We start from the raw sequence: 24,427 nt of genomic DNA on the forward strand, positions 1-24,427 counted from the left end.
TTACACAAAACCACAAAAATATGCATAACGACTGCAAATAGATGCAAAATAACTACAAAAAAGAGGCAAATCCACCATAAAGTCTTACTGTCTTGCTCCTGCGTGAGAGAGATGTTGGGCCCTTTTGCATATCTGTGCCCAAGGGCCCATTGTCTCATAATCCGTCCATGCATACAGCATGTGTGGTCATTATATTGACAACTAAAAGAAACGTGTTTACTGTTGTTTCCCAATCATTTTTAGTGGTACACGTATTACACGTGTCCAAATGTTCGCATATCCGTCAGCACCTGAAGGGAGCATAACAGTAGAAGTCAATTACGCCCTCTAGTGGACAAAACAAACCCAAAATAAATGAATGACCTACTTATTGGTGCACAGTGCAACTTCACCTCACAGCGAGGAGCTGCCTGTGACGTGGTTTGTTCACGTACGCACTTACGATACAGTGACAGCTGAGGATGGTTGGATGTACTGCCAAATTCACGGAAACAAAATTAGACACATCTTATGGTAGTGAAATGAACTACACTTTATAGTGACCTTTTATTGTGACCATCCCAAGGAATATCTGTTAAGTAATGACGCTGTTTACTCGGCATCTTGATACGCCACATCTGTCAGGTGGATGGATTGTCTTAGAAAAAGAGAGGTGCTCACTAACATGTATTTTTGCGACCAAAACTTGACGGAATATATCTAATGAGAGCATGTAAGTCTTAGATATTTAACATAATCTTGTAAAAATGTGAGCAAAAACAAAAGGGTTGCATTTAAATTTTTGTGCAGTGTACATAAAGAAAGAAATAATGACACTCCTCAGACGGAAACACTCGGCTGCATCAGTTTATTGACTGCTTAGCGGTTGCTGTCATCCCATTACAAACCATCCCACAGCCTGAGACCACTGAACAGCCATACAGTACAAATGGTACAAATCAGTCATTCAATTGCACGATACACAACAAATACAGCACGTGGAATACAAAATTCAACTTTTCTCTTTTTTTAATTATTTTCATTATAACTTTAAGTTAAAGAATGGAAACTGGCTTCTAGTGTGGATACTTACTGTACATGTTTAACCTGAGGCAACTTTGCAGAGGCATTGTGGTGGGTCTTGGTGGTTAATGGCCACACACCTGGGAAAACGCATATTGCTGTGGCATTAAACACCCATGTCACACCTTTGTTCTGGCATCTTTGAATCAAAATGTTACCAACCTGAGAGTGTAGCTGTCATACTTTAATTTTATTCAACGGGGCTGATTCTGTCATGCTAAACCATCTAATATGGAGAATTTAAGAAAATCAAATAAGTATCTCATGAATAATTATTTCATCCTCATTCAAATAAAGAATGAGTATAAATGAGTTTTGATTGGGACAAATCTTGCATCCCAAAAGTAACAATCCCCACAACATTCGACTGGGCTAATACAGTAGTCAGCTGAATTTTGCAGCCTTTGGCTTCATTGGTCTTGTCGTCACGTTATTCTGCTCCTGACAATCTGACATGAAAACTCATGTAGTGTGTTACTGCTGCAGCAGACGTGATAGAGTCGGCGTGGTGGAAACTTTGCAGTAAACAGATTTCTAGTGTAACATGTTACACTAAACAATACAAATGAGGGAATTTAAACACTGAAAACAAGAAGGATGGGAAACACTCCCAAGATTGTCAGTACAAATACAGAGTGTAATCATAGTTTCTTCAGCTTCTAATCCACATCCTTCGTGTTTGGGACCCACCCAAACATTTATCAGACTCCCCGGCCATTAGGGGTTCAAGTTTTATCAGACATTACAAAAAAAAAGAAGGGTTCCCCTCTTTTATTCATTCGCGACATGAATTTCCATGGAGCAGCAGGGGATACATAAAAAACAAAATGCAATCTGGGAGAAAAATGCATGGGGTCAATTTTTTACCCATGGTCTCATCACAAGAACAACAAGAGCTTTTCTTTTACCCTCCTGACAAAAAAATCTAAATCCCAAGTTCAACAATTACAATAAAAGTAACTAATAACAAGAGTAGTCATAATAATAAAAGGCATTTCAATTCTTTTTGCATCTCTCTCTTTTTTCTTCTCTTAAATACAGTCATCCCAAGAGGCATTATTTACAGCGCAACCCCCACACCCCTCTCCGGCCTGTGAAGAGAGGTGTGACGAGGTCAATGAGGCCGGCTGCTGGACTCGGAGGTCCGCCGCTGACGTGGAGTAGTGTGGCCGTTCGTGCAGCCGTTGTGGCGTTTGCTTAGTCCACCGTTCAGAATGTCTTGGATGTGCTGTACTATCAAGTTGATGGCCACTGCAGGAGAAAAGAGAGAAGAGAGATGGTTAGAAGACGTAAGTTTATGCTGCAGATTTAGGATTGTACTGAACACTGTCGGACTCACACTAGACAATTAAAAATGTTATCAGAATCTAGCGAAGCAGCTGTCTTCTTTCATTCCACACATTTTTCCCATCTCAAAACATGGTGCTTCAATTGTATTTTTTTTTTTTTTTTTTAAATTGTTTACTTAGCTTGGTATCACAATTACCAATTCCCTGTTTTTATTGTTGTTGTTGTTGTTGTTGTTATTATTATTATTATTATGTATTTATTTATGTATAATTTTTTAAACTTACTTAATTTTTTATTATTTTTATTTACATATTTTATCATCATTACTAGTAAAACTATTACATCTATTTTTTTTTGTTGCTTATTTTCCATGTATTTATAGCATTATTTTATGTTTATTTCTTTACTTTTTTTTTTACTTTTCCTAATTCTATTTTTTAATTGATTTCTTTGTTTATTAATTTACTTGTTTTACTATTATTATTATTATTATTATTTTTTATTATTATTATTATTTTTTATTATTATTATTATTATTATTATTATTATTATTATTATTATTATGTATTTATTTATGTATAATTTTTTAAAACCTACTTAATTTTTTATTATTTTTATTTACATATTTTATTATCATTACTACTAAAACTATTACATCTATTTTTAATTTTTTTTGCTTATTTTCCATGTATTTATTTATAGCATTATTTTATATATTTATTTCTTTACTTTTTTTTACTTTTCCTAATTCTATTTTTTAATTGATTTTTCTTTGTTTATTAATTTACTTGTTTTACTATTATTATTGTTATTATTCTTATTCTTATTATTATCATCATCATCATCATCATCATCATCATCATGTATTCTTAAATTAATTTAAAAATATGGTGCCTCAATTGTATTTTTTTTTCAATTAATTTTTCCTTTGTTTTGTATCAATTACCATCTCTATTTTATTTCATTCTCAACTTTATTTTATGTATAACTTATTTTCTATTTTATTACTTTTGTCATTTATTTAAAATATTCTACATATTTCTTTCTTTATCTTACATTTTTTATTCTACTTTTTATTTTTAATTTATTTATTAATTTACTTGATTATTGACTTTGTTTAAGTATTATTACCATGACCATCTCTCCACCTTCAGAGTTGTGTTGTTGTTACTTGTCCAGTTGTTACTTGTCCAGAAATGGGCAGCGTGTGCCCTGAAATTTTCAATTAATAAAACTTGATGCCTACATTACCCATAATGCAACCCCACTGCTAATATTTCAGTCTGAAATTTTGGGGTTTTATGCTACTTTGTTTTAATTTTTAACCTTCAGTCTTCACACCCAACTGACCTTAATCAGACTTTACAGAGCTCCCTCTGGGGCCACAAAAGCCTTTATAAAACCTTCTTTACAAAACACCTTCTTAAGGATCCAAGAGACACTATACAGCCTGAGCCACACACATGCAATGTCTGTAGACTGAAGAGTATTCGTCCTTACCAAGGTTATCTGCTCCTCGGGGAATAATCACATCTGCATACTTCTTTGTCTGCAAGAAATAAAGATAGCATCAATATTTGAGTTACTGAAAACAAAGAAATCTCATGATCAGATGCATGCTGCACAGCGGAGCCAGGCTGTGACTGGGGAGAAACAAAGACCTGTAGTTTTTGGTCAATAACCACAACATAAAAAATATTTTGATTATATGTGGTTATTTAAAAAATGTGACCAAAATATTGAGACCCGGGCATTTTAAAACAATAAGTCAGCAGCGCCCCCTGGTGGGCATACAATATACTACAACACTCTGCTGCACAACCACAGCTGCTTGTAAGTTAGGAACGTCACTTACTGGTAAACAGAACTCCTCAAAGGCCGGTTTCACAAAAGTGATGTATTGGGCGAGCACTTGCTCCAGCTCTCTACCCCGCTCACTGATATCTCTCAGAACTGCAGAGAAAACACAAAAAGGTGGAAATTATAAATCAAGTAAGGAGGTTCACTGCCTTTACAGTCGTTATGTATCAACCCAGCTCTCGCTACACACCTCGGCGTGAGAGCCGTGTGTCTGGATCTGTGTCAACAAACAGCTTCATCTGGAACAGATCTCTGATCTCCTGTGAGTAGAACATGAGGATGCCTTCAAACAGGACCACGTCAGCCGGATACACTGTAACAACCTCCTCTTTCCTGGAACAACACACACAAAAGAGATTTCCTCCTCTCGGTCAGCAACAACATTCAGGCACAGCGGTTATGCAAATTTAATCTGATTGCACAATGACGCTAATTAGGAACCGCCTTAACGTGACTTGTAACTGCACGTTCTGCCTAAACAAGTGCGGGTGCCGACCACAATGCATCTGTCACGTGCAGCAAACAGGCGTGCTCACCTGGAATGAGCGACAAAGTCATAAACTGGGATCTGGACCGTCTTCCCCTGCAGGATGTCCCTGAGCGTTTGCATTACCAGTTCATTGTCGAAGGCATCTGAGGACAAGAAAGGGCAAATGCTCATGTGGGACCTTCATGAGATGTCATGTTACTTGGCCCCGGTGAACACGTGGGACCCTGCATTGCACGTTTGGTAACCCAGGAACCCCCTTTCATGTAACAGGTGTTGGGTTCAGTCTCTGAGCCTTAAAGCAGCTGCCTCTGAGAATGTGCCTCTGAGAAAGGCGTGCTGACTGTGAGGATTTAAACTCAGCTGAGAAAGGAAGCAGAAGCATGAGGGGGCAAAGTCGGATGCCAAACATGGAGACTACGCTTCTGCCAAAAAGCGGTGGAGGAAATAATCAACGCAGCAGTGAAGCATGCTGCTGAACACAGTCCTGATTTAAGCATTTTATATCATCGTCACCATCAAATTGCTTGTTTAAATTTGCAGCTTACTGTCATTTAAGCCTTAATTTTTAATCAGTGAAGCATTCAAACAACCTCAGCCATCACTAACACTAATTAAAAAAATTCACTCCAGCATCTGATTTCACATCATTTAGAGAAAAATCTGTCGTGAGGCCTCTGAAATCTGATATGAATAGCAAACATGTGCCCGCTGCAAGCCAGCAGAGGCAATACATCCCATACAGGGCATTAGCTGTGCCACAAACTGCTCAGCGTGTGCATACCTGGGTGATCAAAGTTGAACTGGCCCTTAAGCGCCTTCGCCTTCTGCTCCGGGGTTAGCACCTTGTAGAAGCTGTCCTGGCTGAGGATCACCACCTGCCGCTGGTGGTGGTCGATCTTGTTCTGTCCAAGCAGCTCCATGATCTTCTCACATACTGACGACTGCAGGAACAGACAGATTAAATAAGTAGGTCATTAGCTGAAAAATGGGGGTAAAAATGTACAAAGGCGCATGGTTAAAAAAATCTGCAGCAGCACCAAAGTAGGAGTGAAAACTAGTTTCAATTCAGCCAACACACCCACAGTCACATTTACAGAGAAGCAGGCTGAGTGGGTGGGTAATTTCCCACATCGTGTAAGGTCAGCTAAAACATCATAGGTGCCCGACACGTTTGCCCCCGCTGACCTTTCCCCAACTAAATGAATCTCACACCCACTGCTGACTGTGCGTTCTCCAGCTGCCCGAGGCTCTGCTGCCTTTGTGTCAATGAAACTGTGCTACAATGAATCTGGACACCCCCACTCGTCAACTTAACACACAATTTCAGAGAGCCCGAACCCTGAACACAAAGATTTAATTCACACTGACAATTAATGAGGCTCTGAATCTATGGCAAAGTAATTATTTGTTTTTTATAAAGTGAAAAGCAACCGTTTTAGTTTTATAAATGCAAACAGGTGTCACTACTCTTTATTTAACACTGCAAAATAATTGTTTGATTTTTGGACAGTTATTTCATCATGTAGCCGCCACTTGCCATTTGTCATTTATCTATATTTAAATGTATTTTTGTAAGGCAAAGACAATTGGTAATATGTTTTATTTATACATACATACATACATATATTATTCTATTGCCATTCAACTTGCTTTTCTATCTGTGCTATTTGAGCTGCTGCAACACGTGAATTTTCCCGGTTAGTGATCAATAAAGTTTCATCTTATCTTATTATAGTTGGTAATTTATATTATATACTAAGATAGGGTTTTGCAAGACAGATACTTAGTAATAACCATTATATACATATGCATGGATTATTTTTGTGTGCTAGTGTGAAAGTAATTATACACTGCTTTTCATTTTTTGTGAGTATTACTTTCTTTCTGTCTGTTTGTATGTTCATGTCTTTTTATATGTTCAAAATAGAAATCAACTATCAATTATTACTGATAACAGTGATTTAAGGGTTAATCAATGCTGAAAAATATCAACTGAACCTTTTGTTTATTTTTGTAACTTAATGAACAAAGAATAATTCATGTGTTCACTAAGCAAAGCCAATCATCAGTGAGGCAGATGAAGATGCAACAGTCTGCATTGCTGCCACCCTGTGTTGTGCTGGTGGCTGCTTTCAGATCAGGGCGCTATAATTGCGTCATCTTATCTGGGAGCAATCACCTTACTTATAAAGACTGGTGTAGTCCAGCGTCACAACACTACAGACAACCCTCCGTCCAGTGCCCTGTGAGGTGGCCTTTCAGGAAGCAAAACACTGGCCCCGTACCACTGTGTATCTAGGACAAAGTTGGGAGGCGGGGCCAGCTGGGGAAATGTAGTCGGAATAGAGGCATCGTCCTTGTATCTACTTCTGCACGTACACGACGAGTGAAACCAGCTATTAAAAGTCAACGTTGGTTGTGAGAGCCGTTAAACTGTGGCTGTATAGCTCACCAAATCCACGCGGGTCAACGGTTAATGTGAGGTGTGGTTTTTGGCACCGCTATCAGGACTGGAAATACGTGACACCCGCTCCATAACAAAGAAATCCAATGACGTCTTCGAAAATATCCACGTCTGTGTGCTTATGGGAACAAGGAGGTCAGAACCGGCGAGTCTAGCACTGCCGCGTGAGTAAACCGTAAACGCACGAGCAGGGTGTTGAAATGAAGGTCGGTTTTTATGTACTGACATTGGTGCGATAAAATCTTCCGAGGTGCCATTTCCCGCTGGCGCGTCTCTGTTATGATTCATTATATAAACATCGAGGCTAACGTCATTTACCGTTAGTGGTTATCTCAGGTCACTCGCACTAAAAATAAGTTACCGCTATAACGTTACAGCAGATTTTGTCTTATTTAATATGACGTTACAAATTACAATAATAAAGATATTCCAGACAGGAAATAAATGTGATACACTGTTTACAAACACATACCAGACAGCCAAAAGGGGAGCTAGCGCTAGCTATTGTCTAGCTAGCACAACCGGCACTGCTACAATGTGATGGAATTTAGCTAGGTAGCTAAGCAAGCTAACATCACTTCTCTCCACGTAGTCTAAAAGCAGCTAGTTGGTTTCCTAGCGACCGCCACCCTGTACGAAAGGGAAAATGTGATTTAACAACAGGAAATCCGCTGCAACGCGCGGGGGACACGCGTGTCAAATGAAACCGGTGCTAGAGAAGAGCTGGATGGCTAAACAGATGATATCGCTGTCAATCAAAACTCAACGCTGCGTCGCTCAAGCCACGCGGTCAACTAGCACCCGGCTGCCGACTGACGACAGCCTGCCGTGATTTAGCTCAAAATGCCTGTGACAATTCGTGAAAACCGTCAAAATAGCTAGCTGGGGTGCCAACCTTGCCGCTGGCGGTGCCTCCGGACACACCGATGAGAAAAGGTTGTCGAATAATGCTGGTGTTCTCGCCGCGGTCCCTTAGATGTGTTTCGCTGTCCCCGGCCATGCTTGCAATGTGCGGTCGGAACTACTGTGCTGGAAGATCATTGAGGCGGAGCTCCTCCCACAACACCACTGTTAACTTTAAGCACACTGTAAATTTTATTTCCAGTAATTTATTTACATGTGTTTTTCAGTCTATGTTCACTGTGTCGTGCGTAAAATTAATATTTGATTAATTTAATAATTATTAAATATTATCTTCATTTGTTTTCTCGTTTGTGATTGACAGTTGTAAGAACCAATCGTCTGTTACGATGTGTTACGTTGCCAGCAGATTCCACCAACGGCTGTACGTAAATTATTTACCCCGCCTTCTGGTTGAGTCCCAGAAAAATGATGTAGCCGAACATTAATCTAACATTATATGAACAGTTATAAAGATTCATAACCTTAAAATACGCAGTAAGTGTAAGGAACCCTGTAAGTAAGTTTTCTAAAGACATTAATAAAACATAAATAACAAAACGACGAAAACGTAGCTAGCGTTTAACAGTTTAGTACACTTGCTGAAGCAAGTTAACGTTAACTGTTACGTTAACGTTAACTGAGTGAAACTCCTTTTAAACTTTACTAATGCCGGTCGTGCTTCAATGAAGGGACAGTGTTACATTTTGTTAACTCGCTGAATGTGTGCTTTACAGTTACCAGCTAAACCACGAGCCCCAGAGCCATTTTGAGAATGCTCCCGAGGCTCGCTGCCTCCCTACGGCGGCCCACTGCTGCTCCCCTCGCGACCGCAATACGATGCGTCTCCTCGGGCACAGTGGACATCACCGACCCGCTGAACTTCTGGGCTGGGAAGAGATGGCCGAGCCAAGAGAAGTGCAACAAGGAAAAGGTTTACGAACCTGCAACAGGTAAGCCACACAATTCCTTTAAAATATATTGTAAATTGCTGTCTGTTATTGACATTATTTGCTAAGTGGACTTTGGTCCCTGCCGTGTGTCTGCTGGTATCTGGCCTGGCAAAACAGTATCATGTATTCAAGTATTTTAAGGGTTATCTTGACTTCCTGAATGCTTTGTAGTTGTCTTTCTACATAATACATTTTTCACATTTGACTTTTAGTCCTCCAAGGAAAGTCAGCTGTGCATATGTGCTGCTTTTCAGCAACATAAACCTCTATATGCTTATTTATTCGGTCATACATGGCTCCTTTCCTGGTGCAACCAGTTTCAAGGCCCCTGTGCAGCTGCAGGGAAACAGAACCGAGACACACAACCACATACTTTATTGGTACACAGTTTTTTTCAGTCTTGTTGATTTTAAGGCTGGTTGAAACAGGGCTGTCAATGATCTTCCTGCAGTGTGCAGCTGAATCAGATGCTTCTCAGGACAGCAAAGACTGTCCTCAATCTGACTGGGGCAGATGGATTGATTTGCAGCCTTTAATTGTGCAAGCACACTAACATGTCAATGCTACTGTGTTTTTCTTGGAGTCAAAATATTATCTTGACTTCCTGAATGCTTTGTAGTTGTCTTTCTACAGAATACATTTTTCACATTTGACTTTTATTCTCCCAAGGAAAGTTAGCTGTGCATACGTGCTGCTTTTCAGCAACACACACCTCTACATGCTTATTTGTTCAGTCACACATGGCTCCTTTCCTGGCGCAACCAGTTTCAAGGCCCCTGTGCAGCTGCAGTGAAACAGAACCGAGACACACAGCCACATACTAGCTATTATAGCTTCTTTGGTACACAGTGTTTTTCAGTTTTATTGATTTTAAGGCCAGTTGAAACAAGGCTGTCAGCACAACTTCCAGCAGTGTGCAGCTGAATTAGGTGCCTCTCAGGACAGGACATATAGTACAGGGAGGGACTGGAGCAGATGGATTGATTTGCAGCCTTTCATTGTACAAGCACACTAACGTCTTTATTGGAGTCAAATGATGATAATGATGATTTTAAGGCACTTTGTGGCTTGGTGCCTAGTTTTAATTCAGATCTCCATTTGAGCCAGCACACAGCCTGTGTGCAGCCCACTCTTCTGGCAGAATGATGCTCTCATCTAATCACTAATCCTGTCACTGGACAAGATGGGAGTGTAAATGCCACGCTGCAATCAGTGTGCTACAGCCCGCAGCCTCCAGGCATAGACTTAATTTCCCTCTTTACTGAAGGATGACTCACTTTGAACCAATACAAACTAAGTGAACAGGTAAAGTGATGCAACCTTTCCTTCTGTATTCAACCTGTCACCATCACATGTTTCACTTTGCAGGGCGAGTCTTGTGTCATTTGGAGCCGTGTGGTGCTGTGGAGATCGAAGAGGCTGTGACGGCTGCCAAGTCGGCCTTTAGCTATTGGAGCAAAATGTCTGGCATGGAGAGGGCGAGGATCATGATAGAAGCTGCCCTTATCATTGAGGTTTTTTTTGTTTTGTTCATTTGTATGCTTCTCCTGGTTTTCTTAAAGCATTTGGTGTGCCTGTAATTTGATGGAGGTCCTCTTATATCATGCATAAAAACGACCTCTAGGGTGGGAATCACTATACACTGTATACATTTAATATAAAAAAATAACAGAGACATTTTTCTTGAATAAGTTGCAAGAGAAGGCAGACATCTCTATGGCCAATATCTCCAACACTCGGCAACTCACACCACAACCATCTAAACTGATAAATAGCACTACAGTTTAGAGGAAAAATATATGTTTTTGATTTTGAGGTGAACTCTGTTCCTTTGACACTAAAACATTTCCATGACTCATCTCATTATCTAAATCTCTTCCTTTGTTATTAGCACACATTTAATAATGACACTAAACGGGGGATAATAGCCTCCCCTTACATCCATTGTACTTCATGAAAATAGTGTCCTGTTTTGTAAAAATAGTGTCCTGTTTTGTACATCCAGTGATGGATCTGAGATGTTGCATAACACTAAAAAAATGTATTGCATTCACCCTGGCTTTCGTGCACAGAGCAGGAGAGAGGAGATAGCTGAAATGGAGGTGGTCAACAATGGCAAGTCCATCACAGAAGCCCGTCTGGATGTGGACTCTGCCAGACTGTGTATAGAGTACTATGCAGGGCTGGCAAGCACTCTGGCAGGTTGGTACAACACAACTCTCACTCATTAGTTAATGTTTTCCCACCTCCCAAAGGGTCTGGAGGCAACAGGGAAATAAAATAACTGATACAGGCACAGCGCTGCCAGATCGGAAATGTTAAAATATGATGCCAGAGACTTGAAATGATCATATTTTTGTGGGTAACAACCATGAGAACCATTTTACAAAACACATTTAAATGACTTTTCGACACGCCTTCAAATCTACCCACATCATTTTCTTTTGAAGCAGGCTGATTAGTTATGAGTGGGTTTGATGTACTGTATAAAAGCCTATTATTACAAAATTAAATTACAAGACAGCACGACTGGATCCCTCTTCATATTCTGCATGAAAACAGTTGAGGCCATGTTAAAGTAAGCTAAATAAATAACTGGGCTCACTGGTGCATTTAAAACAACTCGACCTGAACACAGCATACCTTACTGAGAAAGTTCGAGCTCCAGAACCACAGCCATGCTCACAAGGTCATCATATCCTTCACCGTGCATGATTGCGTGGAAACAGGTCACATGAGAAGAGATTAGGGTTTCTGCCGATCCTTAAAAAGCCTTAAAATGTCTAAGATCTTATAAACATGAGGCCTTCAAAGTCATTATATCGTCTTAAATTTGAATTTGTGAGGTCTTTACTACCACAAACATTTTATTTAATTCAATATATCCATCTTTTAATTATTTTTTGTCAAAATGAGTCGAGCTCTGAATAAGAAAAAGGTAATTTGTCCAAAAGTCAGTCTTGAATATGGTTAAAAATGAATTTCAAACAGTTTTTAAAAGAATTAAATTTAAATGTCTGATTCCTGTAGACACCCTGCAAACACAGACGTAGGATCCATATTTTGCTTTTATGATCATGTTGGGAAATGAATTAAAGGGAGACCATGCAGAATAACACCAACTGCTAATTGTAAGGGTCACAAAATGGTGAAATGATCTTACATTGTGGCACTTTCTTGGCATTATTGATTGACTCAGATCTAACTATATAATCCATAGTTTTTATTAGTTACAAGGTTTAGCGGGAATCTTGCCCAGATGATGGAGCATTTGCCCATTAGCATCATTCATCTCAAACACTGACAAGTATTGCTATCATACGTGTTGGGAGAAGCAAAGGCTTCATGCAATACATCACTTAGATTTACTCTGTCACCAGTTTTTAATCCAAAATCTTAAAAATGTCACCTTTTAAAGCCTTTTATTTAAATGAAATACTTCTGCCTTTCCTCCATCAAGGCCAGCATGTCCAGTTGCCGGGGGGATCCTTCGCCTACACCCGCAGGGAGCCTCTGGGAGTCTGTGTCGGCATCGGTGCCTGGAATTATCCTTTCCAAATAGCTGCGTGGAAATCAGCTCCAGCCCTGGCCTGTGGTATGGGATACTTCTAAACTTATCAAGACATAAATTATTACCTTTTTAATGATTTCCTCTGTCAGGAAGGTTATTTTTTTGGTTAGCTATGTTTATTTATTTTTTTTAAAGCAGAATATCTAAAAAAATTAAAGGAGAAAGTGACATTTTCCAATTTCTAAGAGGTTTTGATAACACCACAATGTGATCATTTATACAGCACTGTATATGATGGCTCATAAATGTAGCTATTCCAGAATGGCAGCTGCTGTCTGTGTCTATCAGATTGTGTATTTAATAGAAAAGCATATCTAATTTTGAGGATTATGCAGACTTGACAGAGGTACAATCTCTGAGTGCTTTCTCTGTGATTAAATGAGTCAGAACAATTTATTCTTTCGTCTGTCATCTACAACAGGCAACGCCATGGTGTTCAAGCCATCGCCGGTGACGCCTGTGACAGCGGTCATTCTGGCAGAGATCTACACCGAGGCTGGAGCTCCAGAGGGGCTGGTCAACGTGGTGCAGGGCGGCCAGGAGACCGGCAGTTTACTCTGTCACCATCCTGACGTTGCTAAGGTGTCCTTCACTGGCAGTGTGCCCACAGGCAAGAAGGTCAGTGTTATTTACATGTTAGAAATAAAATTCTACACAGCTTGTCAAGTTTTCTTCGTTTCATCTGTGTGTGACATCACATTAAAAACACCACTCTATCGGGTCTTTTCCATCCAGAATAATCCATGTGTATTCCTCCATGTGACCCATAGATTATGGAGATGGCCTCCAAAGGGGTGAAGCCCGTGACTCTGGAGCTTGGGGGAAAATCTCCTCTGCTCATCTTTCAGGACAGCGATCTGGAGAACGCTGTGAGAGGAGCTCTCATGGCCAACTTCCTGTCTCAAGGCCAGGTGCGAAGTACGCTCTGCTTTGGGTTATGCTGACACAACTTGTGTCCATTCTCCACATGGAAGAATGTAATGCATTTGATGAAATGTATCACAGGTCTGCAGCAACGGCACAAGGGTTTTTGTTCAGAAGGATATTCTGCCTGAGTTTGTGGAGGAGGTGGTGAAGAGGACACAGGCCATTGAGATAGGAGACCCACTGTTGGAGAGCACCCGAATGGGAGCACTGGTCAGCCAGCCACACCTGGAAAAAGTCCTGTCCTTTGTTGATCAGGCGAAGAAGGAGGTAAGACCTAATAATTAATTTGACATTATACCAACAACAAGCTTGTGTGAAGCAATTTGAAATTAGATCTTGACGTATATATTCTGTTTTTGTAGGGAGCGACGGTGTTGTGTGGAGGTGAACGTTTTGTCCCATCAGATCCCAAACTCAAAGGTGGATACTACATGACTCCCTGTGTATTGGGTAAGGCTCCCATACCTTCTTTCTTCAGAAGATACAAAACTTATTTTACTCTTAGTTACAGTGTTGCAGGCTCTTTCCAGTCCTGGCTGCAACACCTCAAATTGTTACAGGGGGTCATCACTGTCTGAATAGAGTTCAGATATCTGACTTTAAGGTCATGCGAGTGTTCTTTTTTCCTCGTACAGGTGACTGCACAGATGAGATGACCTGTGTGAAGGAGGAGATCTTCGGTCCTGTCATGTCTGTGTTGTCGTTTGAAACAGAAGAGGAGGTGCTGCTGAGAGCCAACAACACAGACCTGGGCCTGGCTGCAGGAGTTTTCACTAGGTTGGTTTTGTAGTGGGACATCTATCTCAGCTGACATTGGCTAGGACTATCACAGGGCTGACACATAGAGACATACATTCATTCATTATTCATTCATTATATTTTATTTCCATGTCATGCCATATATTTGGCCCATCCCATATGGGATTACAAGACACATTATTTACAAAATATACATCTTCCGGTCTTACATATACGAAAACATGTGGAAAAAGAAAAGAAACACAAACAATTTAAATAATATAAAAGAACTGTTATATATCTGTGAATTATAAAGAGCTTTTTTCCTCTTGTCCCAAGCTTTCTCCAGATACCTGGCTAATTTATGTTTCATGTGTAAACAGCCAACTCAGTCTTTGTGCATCATCCATATTTACAAAATAAACATCCATTCTTGTCTTACTAAACAAAACTTCACACAGTTCACAATATAAAGGAAAGTAGAAAACAAAATGAAACTCATTTTCTATATCATTTAAAGAACATATTGGACAAATCCGTCTTTCTTCTTCTAAATTAACATAGCGTCCACTTTCCACAGCCAGAGGTAAAATGCTAGATCTCAGCTGGGCACATAAAGATCTCTGCTTTTTTGACAAATTATATACAACATAATTCTCTGTACCACATTCAATTTTTATCCTTGTAAAAGTACGCAGTTTTGGTTTAATCCATATATTCTCTGCCCACTGTACTTTTTCCTCAGTGAACACAGATTCTCTAAAGAAATTAATATTAAGTTTTAAATTATTAAAAAAGGCATTACCAAACCCAGAACTACACAATAATGTACGTACATCTTTGGACCATACAACCATTCACACTCACATTCACACCCACTGGCAATTTAGAGTCACCAATTAACCTGCATGTCTTTGGACTGTGGGAGGAAGCTGGAGTACCTGGAGAAACCCATGCTGACACAGGGAGAACATGCAAACTCCACACTGAGGGGCTTCTCACCCCGGGGTTCAAACGCCCCACCCTGGATTTGAACCAGGAACCCTCTTGCGACAGTGCTTTATCAGTATGTGACAGACGACAATGCTAACCACTGCACTATTGTGTTACCTATTGCAGGATTGTCCTCAGTATTTATGTGTTTTAGCCCAAAATATTGACTTAAATATTCTTGAAATGAACCCACAACTAAATTAAGAAATGTTTTTTACCTTTTTGTATCTGTAGGGATGTGAGGCGAGCCCATCGTGTGGTGGAAAACCTCAAAGCTGGTTCCTGCTTCATCAACAACTACAACATCACTCCTGTGGAGGTGCCCTTTGGAGGGTTCAAAATGTCAGGTACAGAATGGTTGTTTGCATGCAGACCAGAAGCTTGTACCACAAAGCAAGTTAACCAGTATGACGAAGATGTTTGTCAGCTAGCTCAGTCAGCTGTCGGTTTTCCTGTCCAGCCACAAGTGCATTCATGTGACAGACAAATTTGTTAATTAGAAGCGACATCATCAGACACATGAATGAAATACTTCATAAGATGAAGTATATCAGACACATGAATGAAATACTTCATAAGATGAAGCGTTGATACTTATTACCTGTGGAAATGTTCTGTTGCAGGAATAGCAAAAAGTCATATTCATCAGACAGCAGAGAAAGAAGATGTAGAAACACCAGAGATGATTTCTAAGTATTAAAGTAGGCCAAGGCTTAAAATATGTCAAGCTATTATTATATGTGACTTAAATATAGAGTGAGTATTTTTTGCTATTAAATTGGATGATGAAGAAACTCTGAATATGTCACATAAAAATGTTTCAAAGTAACATCAGACTGTTTCTGCTACCAAAGTGAAGAGTGGCAAAGTCGTAAATGACTGAGGAGGTGAAATATTTATTTAGAATCACAGGAGGCAATTAACAGTGAGTTGTTGTTTTTTATAATAACAGACAATCTTTTGGGCTTTTTTCCAGTTCTCATCACACAGGTGTCTCGTGTTATTCTGAGCTCCAGTGATGGAATCAGAGTGTAAATCAGTCAAACTGTCAGATATTAAAATGCAGCTAAAATCATCATGTGTTTAGTTTCCTGAATGATCTTTGTTTGTTAGAAGGTCTGTTTTAAAACCAGTGGAAATAGAAAGCCTGCACCCCCAAGACTCCCCAATCACATTAGTGTAAGTGTAAGTAAACTTATAATCTTTATATTCAACAGGCATAGGGCGGGAGAACGGTCAGGTGACACTTGAATACTACTCTCAGCTGAAGACTGTGTTTGTGGAGATGGGAGACGTGGACAGTCTCTTCTAGGACACGCATAAAAAAGGTGGAGCTGTGACAGTGACCCAGAGACTGAAACAGATGATGTGAACCAGAACAGCACTTCAGGGAAAAACCATCAAATGCTTAAGTGCAGAGGATGAAACAAGTCCGTCCTGAAAATGAACCATGATTTTTTCTAATATTTTCAGAATGCGAGGGAAATGTAATTCTGAGGCAGTCAGCCATGGGAATATGGAATTGAAGAAATTTGTCTTAAATCTGAAACACAGTTGAATGCACCTTGTAGTTTGTGTGAAGTTGATCAAGTTAAAGATTGTTCTCAGTAATTACTGAACTTTGATTTCAACATCTAAAGCATTAATGAGTCATAATGTGATATATATGATTTGCACTATGTTTTGTTGCTTAATATGTTCTGTCATCCAGGTACAGAATAACTTTTTTACAGAGTTGTACTTAAGAACAAAAATGTTTACAAGTCAAGCTTTATTTCTTGAACAATACACATCTGTATATTTTTATACACACAAAATACTAAAAAATGAAGCACATTGAACACAGTGTTTAAATTACAGCTGCGACAATACGATTGTGCCTTGTCTGTAGAGATAATTATGTAAAGAACCTGTCTAATACATTTTCATACCAAATAAATGGTAACGTAACACTAAACAGTCTAACGTTGGAAGTAAATGAAGAAACACCTCACGTTTGTGCTCACATCACTGACAGAGCTTTTGTTTTGTGTAATCACATGGCTAAATTCTTCTTCTTTTCCTCAACAGAGTTTTGGCAGCTGCAAATCTCTAAGATAGACAAAAAGATAATCACTTGTCCAGTTTGCTTTTTTTTAGTTATATGTAATTTTCTGCATACTCATATAATCATGCCTCCACTTCAACTATACCTTTGCCACAGGTCTCTTAGGTTTCTTGAACTGTGCAGACTCTGTTCAAAGGAAAGTCAATGATGTAAATCTTATGATACATTTAACAGTTTTGTAACCATAGCAGCTCATAGACTCACCGTCTTCAGAAGGAAGATCCTCTTCGTCATTTATTCTCTTACGAGGATCCTGTAACCAGGCGTTTACAGACAATTATGATAAACTTAAAGCGAAGTGCACCAACTGGGAAAAAACCTTACTACATGAGAGAATTGAAAACAGTTAACTGGAATGAACTAGGTGTCACCCAGCACGCTCACAGTTTGGAGAAGCAGACAGGAATACAGACACAGAAGCTAAGCAATGTATTGCAGTGGAGGGGTCACCAAAACGTATTTAAGCAGCCTAAAAAAAGTCCCACCTAAAAAAGCATTATCAGTTTATGTGTACAACATATTAAGAATACTTGTACTGCTTAAGCCATTATATCGCCCCCTATAAAGCCAGACTCCATTTAGAAAAAGAGTGGTTTAATGTTGCTGAACACAGGAGCTGCTGGTCTACAGCTGCCTTGATCAGTTATTTTCTTTGTGTAATTGTGTGTCTTAGGTGAATCTGAAGTAACCCTTTTAAATGCCAATGTCACACAATAACAGAAACTAACCTAACTGGTCGGGGCAGTGGTAGACCAGCAGCTCCTGTGCTCAGCATGGTAAAATTACTGTTTTTGTCAATGGAGGCTGGTGGCTTTGACGAGAGCATAAATGGGCAACTGAAGCTTAACAGCTTCCCTGTTGGAATGGGCTGTCTGACGTTAAGTTAAGGCAGTAAAAAAATCGAAATATAGCGTACACCTAAACTGTTACTGATTATTGCAGGTGGGACTTTTTAGATGCCTTAAATACACTTTGCTGCTGCCTCTGTCCACAAAAGTACATTGCTTAGTTTGGTGGCACTTCTGCAGCTACTCAAAACTGGGGGCCTATTGGCTGACGTCTACTGTACGTAATACACTGACTATGGATTAACACCCAAAACGAACCCTACTTCAAAACCTCCTAACTATCCCTTTATTAATAATCCTCTTTCTGGACCCACCTCGATCAGTTCCCTCTCTCTCTTACTCTGAGGAACCTGCTTGGTCTCAATCCCCTGGTTCCATTCTTTGAGCTTCTCCAGCCGGCCTTGTTCCGCTGACACGCGCACTCTCAAGGTGTGAAACGGCGTCTGCACCTCGCCCACCTTGAAGTGCACCGCCATGCCTTCAAACCAGAGGCTGTCACATTCGCCCTCCCGGAAGCCTGGTGGTTGGTAGTCATCAGGGGTGACTTTGGAAGGAGAGCGAGAGGAGATGTTTTCACTATTTTACTATAGATTCTGAAGTAATTTGTTTGGCAGAGTCTTACTGTCGTCGTAATAGTAGAGCTTCATGGTGAGGCACACGTTGTTGGGGAGGGCATTCAGGTTTTGCATGAGCAGGAAGAGCTTCCTGATGAGCAACACCAAGGCTCTCTTGGTGTCCTCCAGTGTCACCTGCGCCTCCACGTCATTGTTCCTGTGGTTTCACAGAGGTTATATCATCATCAGCTCAGTCACCAGGATGCCTGAAACAATACGTTGATGCAATCCGTCTTAACCTGAGTATGTCCATCTGTGGCCCCTTCTCAGTGTATTTGAATTTGAACTGGTAGGACTCAATGATGCACTGCAAAAGAGAAAAATAAATCTTAATCTTCACTGATATGACTTGACACTGGAAGTATTATTTGACAAAATACACCAACACTGTGTCTTTTGTTTATAAACTTATTTAATTGTTCTAGTATTTAAGAGAGAACTTACATTGGGTTCATCTGGATTGGTGTATACCTAGATTATAAAAGCATGTACAGGGTTATTGTTGTGATTTTTTTCTCTATGTGAGTAACTATGCATGTTGCTTTACCGACTGAATTTACTTACCCCAATGAACACAATGTAGAGCTGTTAAGAGGACAACATTGAACAACAGTAAAAATAGCATAATCAAAATGGCAAGACCACATGAAACTTTACCAATTCAAAGTACTCGTGGATGAATGAACCTACGTAGCGCTTCTCTAATGCATCAAAGGAGCCCATCATCCTGGAACACACAAGATTGAACAGATGCATCATTTAGGACAGGAAATTGCCTTCAGCCACCAAGTGCTGATTATCACTGCAGACGCCCCAGTGACGAGCTCGCTACTGTGGCTGGCAGACTTAAGTACTGTATATTGTGGGAGCATTTAGGAAGGTTTATAATTACCATTTCACAACTTTGCTGGCACCAGGGGTGGCGCAGTCTTCACGCAAAACTTTGATGCACAAATCTGGAAGGATGGTAAAAAATAGCATGTATTACTCTTTGATAAAGCATACATTATTAACACTATGACACCTGTTAAATGCTGTGTCTTTTTAATTAATTCCTTTGCGACAGGTCTAAAACAGGGGTGTCAAACATCTGCAGGCCAGAAATGGCCCACCAAAGGGTCCAGACATGTCCCCCTCAATATTTGGAACATGTACAAAACTGAGACATATTGTTAAAATCACACTTATTTTTCTCAAGACATCTAAAGATGTTCATTATTATGCAATGATTTAACTGGTCCAACCCAGGTAAAATTGGGCTGTATGCAGCCCGTGATCTAAAGTGAGTTTAACACCCATAGTCTGAAATGCTATTTTTTTCTGTTTATCATGGGTCTCCAATACAGCTGTTATTACTAAGTAGAAATACAGTCATGGGTGGATTACTGAACGGGCCAACTGGGCACAAAGTGTCAGGGGCCTGCTTGACCTTCACCTGCAAAATGTCACTCAAATTAACATGTACTAGTAACCACAAAGAGACACAGACAAGACCACAAAGAGATGCAAAGGAACTGCGAAGAGACACAAAACAAACAACAAGGAGCAGTAAAACAGCCAAAGAGAGACACAAAATGACTACAAAGCAGTAGTAGAAGTAGAAACAAGACACAAAAGTATGTCAACAAGACACTATAAATTCAAAGAGACAAAAATGAACTCTGAGAGATACAACATGACCACAAGAGACACAAAATTAACTTGCACTGACACAAAACAACCACAAAGAGACACAAAACAACTATATGTACAAGTAAAACAGCCAATGGGAGACTAAATGACTACAACCCAGCACAAAACGACCAAAAAATACACAAAATTACCTCAACAAGACACAACAAAAATTCAAAAGAGACAAAATGACCTCAAAAAAGCTACAACATGACGAAAAAAGACACAAAATTAACTTTAAGAGACACAAAACAACCACAAGGAGACACAAAACAACTACAAGTAAAAGTAAAACAGCCAAAGGGAGACACAAAATGACTACAAAGTAACACAGAACGACCAGAAAAGACACAAAAGTACCAAAAAGAGGCACAAAAAACTACACAGTGACACAAAACAACTACAAGTAGAAGTAAAACAGCCAAAGGGAGACACAAAATGACTTCAAAGTAACACAAAACGACCAGAAAAGACACAAAATTAACTTTATGAGACACGAAACAACCACAAGGAGACACAAAACAACTACAAGTAGAAGTGAAACAGTCAAGGGGACACACGAAATGACAACAAAGCAGCACAAGAGGGCCAAAAAGACACAAAAGTACTAAAAAGAGGCACAAAACAACTACAAGTAGAAGTAAAACAGCCAAAGGGGGAGACAAAATGAATACAAAGTAACACAAAACGACCAGAAAAGACACAAAATTAAGTTTAAGAGACACAAAACAACCACAAGGAGACACAAAACAACTACAAGTAAAAGTAAAACAGCCAAAGGGAGACACAAAATGACTATAAAGCAGCACAAGAGGGCCAAAAAGACACAAAAGTACCAAAAAGAGGCACAAAAAAACTACAAAGTGACACAAAATAACTCCAAGTAGAAGTAAAACAGCCAAAGGTGACACAAAATGACAACAAAGCAGCACAAAACAGCCAAAAAAGACACAAAATTACCTCAACAAGACACAGCATAAAGTCACAGAGATACAAAATGACCAAAAAAGACACAAAATTAACTTACATAGGCACATAGCAACCAAAAAGAGACACAAAACAACTACAAGGAGACAGAACATAACTAGATAGAGACACAAAACAACTACAAGTAGAAGTAAAACAGCCAAAGGGAGACAAGAAATGACTACAAAGCAGCACAGGATGGCCAAAAAAGACACAAGCATCAAAATTACATCAACAAGACACAACAATAATTCAGAGAGAGATCAAAACAAGCACAAAGAAACAAAACAAGCACAAAGAGACAAGGGGGCTATTATCTAATAATCTGTCCTTGAACACCATTAAAACACTGCCTTTTGTAAAGTTATGAGTGAAACAAGTTTTGATATAACATTAGGTCCTGATCTCCCTAAACGTGGAGGCCATCTATGGTCATATGTTCACCTTCCACATATCTGGACCTGTAGGCATCCTCTGGAAAGATCCCTCTGAGGTAGGTGATGGAGGAGACTGCTACCGCCATCATCCTCTTCACGAACACCAGCGACTCTTGCTCTGTTTTCAAGTCGCTCGGGAATAACCCAGTCCACTTTTATAAAACATTAAAACAGATAAAGACGTTAAATAAAAGGAGAAAACGTTTGACTTGTAACTCGAAGACCACAAGATGGCGCCATTGTCTAACGCTACTACGTCAAGTGCCCTGAGCAGAGAGTTGAAAATATTGTTAAACATTAACTTTTAAACGCACAAACTAATTAAAACAAACAGCAAACATATTATCTTTTGGTAGTATGTGGTGTGAAGGTCAAACCTCGGCAGTTTCCTCTTTGTTCTTTCTGATGCACATCTTCATAGCTGCCATTTTGTCTTCTCCTGTAGAGCTGTCAAAGATGCTAACGATTAATTAATCAAGCTAACAAGGTGACTTCCGGTTACACTATTATTCAATATCGGCTCTTACAGCAGACACTGAAATTATTGTAATGGCGCCTTTACTCACAGAAGTACCTATATTTTAGCTCTGTGAATTATTAAAAAGCCAACCAGAGTTCCAAACAGGTTAGGATAAAGTTAGTCAAGCTATAAAATTACTCAAATATTAGATAGGATATCATGGTTAGACTTTGCCGAGCGGCGATTAACCAACTTCCGGTTGTGACTTCCGGCATGGATTGGATGTATGGCGGCGCCTTGTCGGCCATCTTGACTGCAGCAAGGTACTCTTGGGGGGCAAAGTATGCTAACAATGACAGTACAGTAGCCCTGTCACTGATTGTTACTGTACATAAATTACTAAAAGTGTATCTATAAATTAGATTTACTTGGTTAAAGATGCTATATAACTTTCTTAATGTGTCTGCTTATGTTAATGACATTACTAATTACATCTAGCAAATAGCCCTATATATGAAGAAGGGGTTAAATGAATAATAATGATAATTAATTTTCATTGGAAAATAATGTCCTTTTCTGCACTTTATCCATTACAGTGTGGCTTTTATAATTTTCCAAATCATAAATTACACAGCAGGACAAAATTCTATTTAAGTAGTGTGCAGTCTCCAACCTCTTTGTAATTTTTTTTTTTTTTGTATTGTTTGTTTATTAACTTATTTTAGATTTGGGGTTTTTAATTGTTTCATTTTTTCTGTCCAATTTTTATTTTATTTTATTTTATTTTTGTTAATTTATTTTAGATTAGGGTTTTTTTTATTTTGTTGGGTTTTTTTGGTCCAATATTTATTTAATTAATTTTTTTATTTTATTATTTGTTTGTCTCGTTTCATTTTGCCCTGAATTTATATCGCAACTTTTCTTTGTCATGAATCATACACTTAGAAGAACCTAAGTGGCACATATAAGCAATGCTGGGAAAGCTACTTTTAAAATGTAATAGATTACAGATTAGTAATCAAACTTGTCTGTTGATAATATATTAAGTAACTTTCTAGTAAATATTTTACACTTGGAAATAAAGCAGAAAAAAATACGCTATGCCAGAATAATGTATTCCTGCATGGCACAAAGATGTAAAGCAACAGAATGAATTTTACATCCTTTAGGTTTTGCCAAAAGGAATATATTTAAATGTAACCCCTTTGTAATCACCAACATTTTGAATAATAGCTGGAATTTACTTACATATTTTCTTCTCAGTAACTGCAACTTATTACAGTTGCATTTACTTTGTAATAACTGGTTACTTCCCAACACTGTATATAATAATGGTATTGGGGGAAAAAATCAAGTATTAAGAAAATGTTAGCCTGCGTAAGTCAAAGTACAAAAGTACTCCAAGGACTTAAAGTACACCTACTCATTATGTAGAATGGACCATTTCAGAATTATATATATTTCTGAAATAAAATCATTGGTAGATTGATGTAAATGCCACTTGAAAGTTGCAGCTGATAAAGGTGGGGCTAATTGTAATGACTTTATATACTGCTGTGGATCTTAATCTATAAATATCTATAATTTACTTGTTGATAATATTTTGTATTAATCTGAATCTGTAAAGTAAGTTAAAATAAATGTAATGGAGTCAAAAGCACAATATCTTTCCTGAAATGTTGTGGAGCAGAAGTATAAAGTAGCAGAAAATGGATAATACTCAAGTAAAGTACAAGTACTTTAAATTGTGTTTACGTACAATATTTGCATAAATGTATTCAGTTACTTTACACCCCTAGGAACAGTAGTTAAGCTGCAGGTGTTAATTCAAGTCAAATACATTAAGAGAACATTCACTGACTGGCATGCCCAGTTTGGCATAAACTTCCTTCTCATTTTAGATACTTTAGATTGGACTTTATCTTCCCCTGTTAATTTTATTTGGTACACTATGTGCTGTAATTGTTCACTGAGCTCAAAGATGTGATAAGGGAATTATAGTATCTCAATTAAATGCTGTGTCATTGTGAAACTACTTAAGACACTGCACATGAACACACATAAAATACAATCCAA

At 38.9% G+C, this 24,427-nt stretch overlaps 3 protein-coding genes across 7 annotated transcripts; 1 reads left to right on the forward strand and 2 right to left on the reverse strand.

The window, feature by feature from the left end:
* Window positions 1-832: 832 nt before the first annotated feature.
* On the reverse strand, window positions 833-8,198 carry uck2b (uridine-cytidine kinase 2b). The gene is made up of 7 exons (XM_033651111.2): window positions 8,062-8,198; window positions 5,484-5,643; window positions 4,749-4,845; window positions 4,403-4,545; window positions 4,208-4,305; window positions 3,853-3,901; window positions 833-2,313 (listed from the first exon to the last, which is right to left on the reverse strand). The coding sequence occupies exons 1-7, from the start codon at window positions 8,164-8,166 to the stop codon at window positions 2,177-2,179; spliced, it is 789 nt and encodes a 262-aa protein (XP_033507002.1). The 5' UTR covers window positions 8,167-8,198; the 3' UTR covers window positions 833-2,176.
* Window positions 7,029-17,205, forward strand: aldh9a1b (aldehyde dehydrogenase 9 family, member A1b). 5 transcript variants are annotated; one of them, XM_033651106.2, is made up of 12 exons: window positions 7,029-7,330; window positions 8,804-9,019; window positions 10,388-10,533; window positions 11,092-11,221; window positions 12,480-12,614; window positions 13,012-13,208; window positions 13,361-13,501; window positions 13,596-13,784; window positions 13,880-13,967; window positions 14,153-14,294; window positions 15,483-15,595; window positions 16,466-17,205. In XM_033651106.2, the coding sequence occupies exons 2-12, from the start codon at window positions 8,842-8,844 to the stop codon at window positions 16,558-16,560; spliced, it is 1,554 nt and encodes a 517-aa protein (XP_033506997.1). In that variant the 5' UTR covers window positions 7,029-7,330; window positions 8,804-8,841; the 3' UTR covers window positions 16,561-17,205. The 5 variants fall into 5 exon arrangements, with proteins under 5 accessions (XP_033506997.1, XP_033506998.1, XP_033507000.1 ...); XM_033651107.2 differs by lacking the exon at window positions 7,029-7,330 and adding an exon at window positions 8,459-8,582; XM_033651109.1 differs by lacking the exon at window positions 7,029-7,330 and adding an exon at window positions 8,460-8,564.
* Window positions 16,563-22,808, reverse strand: zte38 (zebrafish testis-expressed 38). The gene is made up of 12 exons (XM_033651110.2): window positions 22,269-22,808; window positions 21,899-22,043; window positions 19,710-19,773; window positions 19,508-19,544; window positions 19,382-19,402; window positions 19,262-19,288; window positions 19,057-19,124; window positions 18,826-18,974; window positions 18,518-18,747; window positions 17,560-17,608; window positions 17,441-17,481; window positions 16,563-17,339 (listed from the first exon to the last, which is right to left on the reverse strand). Exons 1-12 carry the CDS (start codon window positions 22,317-22,319, stop codon window positions 17,292-17,294), a joined length of 930 nt encoding a protein of 309 aa, XP_033507001.2. The 5' UTR covers window positions 22,320-22,808; the 3' UTR covers window positions 16,563-17,291.
* Between the last annotated feature and the right edge of the window lie 1,619 nt (window positions 22,809-24,427).

The sequence above is a fragment of the Epinephelus lanceolatus genome, chromosome 12, assembly GCF_041903045.1.
Source record: "Epinephelus lanceolatus isolate andai-2023 chromosome 12, ASM4190304v1, whole genome shotgun sequence".
NCBI classification, from domain to species: domain Eukaryota; kingdom Metazoa; phylum Chordata; class Actinopteri; order Perciformes; family Serranidae; genus Epinephelus; species Epinephelus lanceolatus.

Excerpts from the sequence above, each read along its gene's own strand:
- uck2b (XM_033651111.2), bottom strand. The coding sequence starts at position 8,166 with ATGGCCGGGGACAGCGAAACACATCTAAGGGACCGCGGCGAGAACACC. Across the intron at positions 4,546-4,748 it reads GACTTTGTCGCTCATTCCAG|GAAAGAGGAGGTTGTTACAG; the intron begins GTGAGCACGCCT and ends GTGTTGTTCCAG. Across the intron at positions 4,306-4,402 it reads CACACGGCTCTCACGCCGAG|TTCTGAGAGATATCAGTGAG; the intron begins GTGTGTAGCGAG and ends TTTTCTCTGCAG.
- aldh9a1b (XM_033651106.2), top strand. The coding sequence starts at position 8,842 with ATGCTCCCGAGGCTCGCTGCCTCCCTACGGCGGCCCACTGCTGCTCCC. Across the intron at positions 10,534-11,091 it reads AAGCTGCCCTTATCATTGAG|AGCAGGAGAGAGGAGATAGC; the intron begins GTTTTTTTTGTT and ends TTTCGTGCACAG. Across the intron at positions 14,295-15,482 it reads GCTGCAGGAGTTTTCACTAG|GGATGTGAGGCGAGCCCATC; the intron begins GTTGGTTTTGTA and ends TTGTATCTGTAG.
- zte38 (XM_033651110.2), bottom strand. The coding sequence starts at position 22,319 with ATGGCAGCTATGAAGATGTGCATCAGAAAGAACAAAGAGGAAACTGCC. Across the intron at positions 17,609-18,517 it reads GAGAGAGGGAACTGATCGAG|GATCCTCGTAAGAGAATAAA; the intron begins GTGGGTCCAGAA and ends GCCTGGTTACAG. Across the intron at positions 17,340-17,440 it reads CTAAGAGACCTGTGGCAAAG|AGATTTGCAGCTGCCAAAAC; the intron begins GTATAGTTGAAG and ends TGTCTATCTTAG.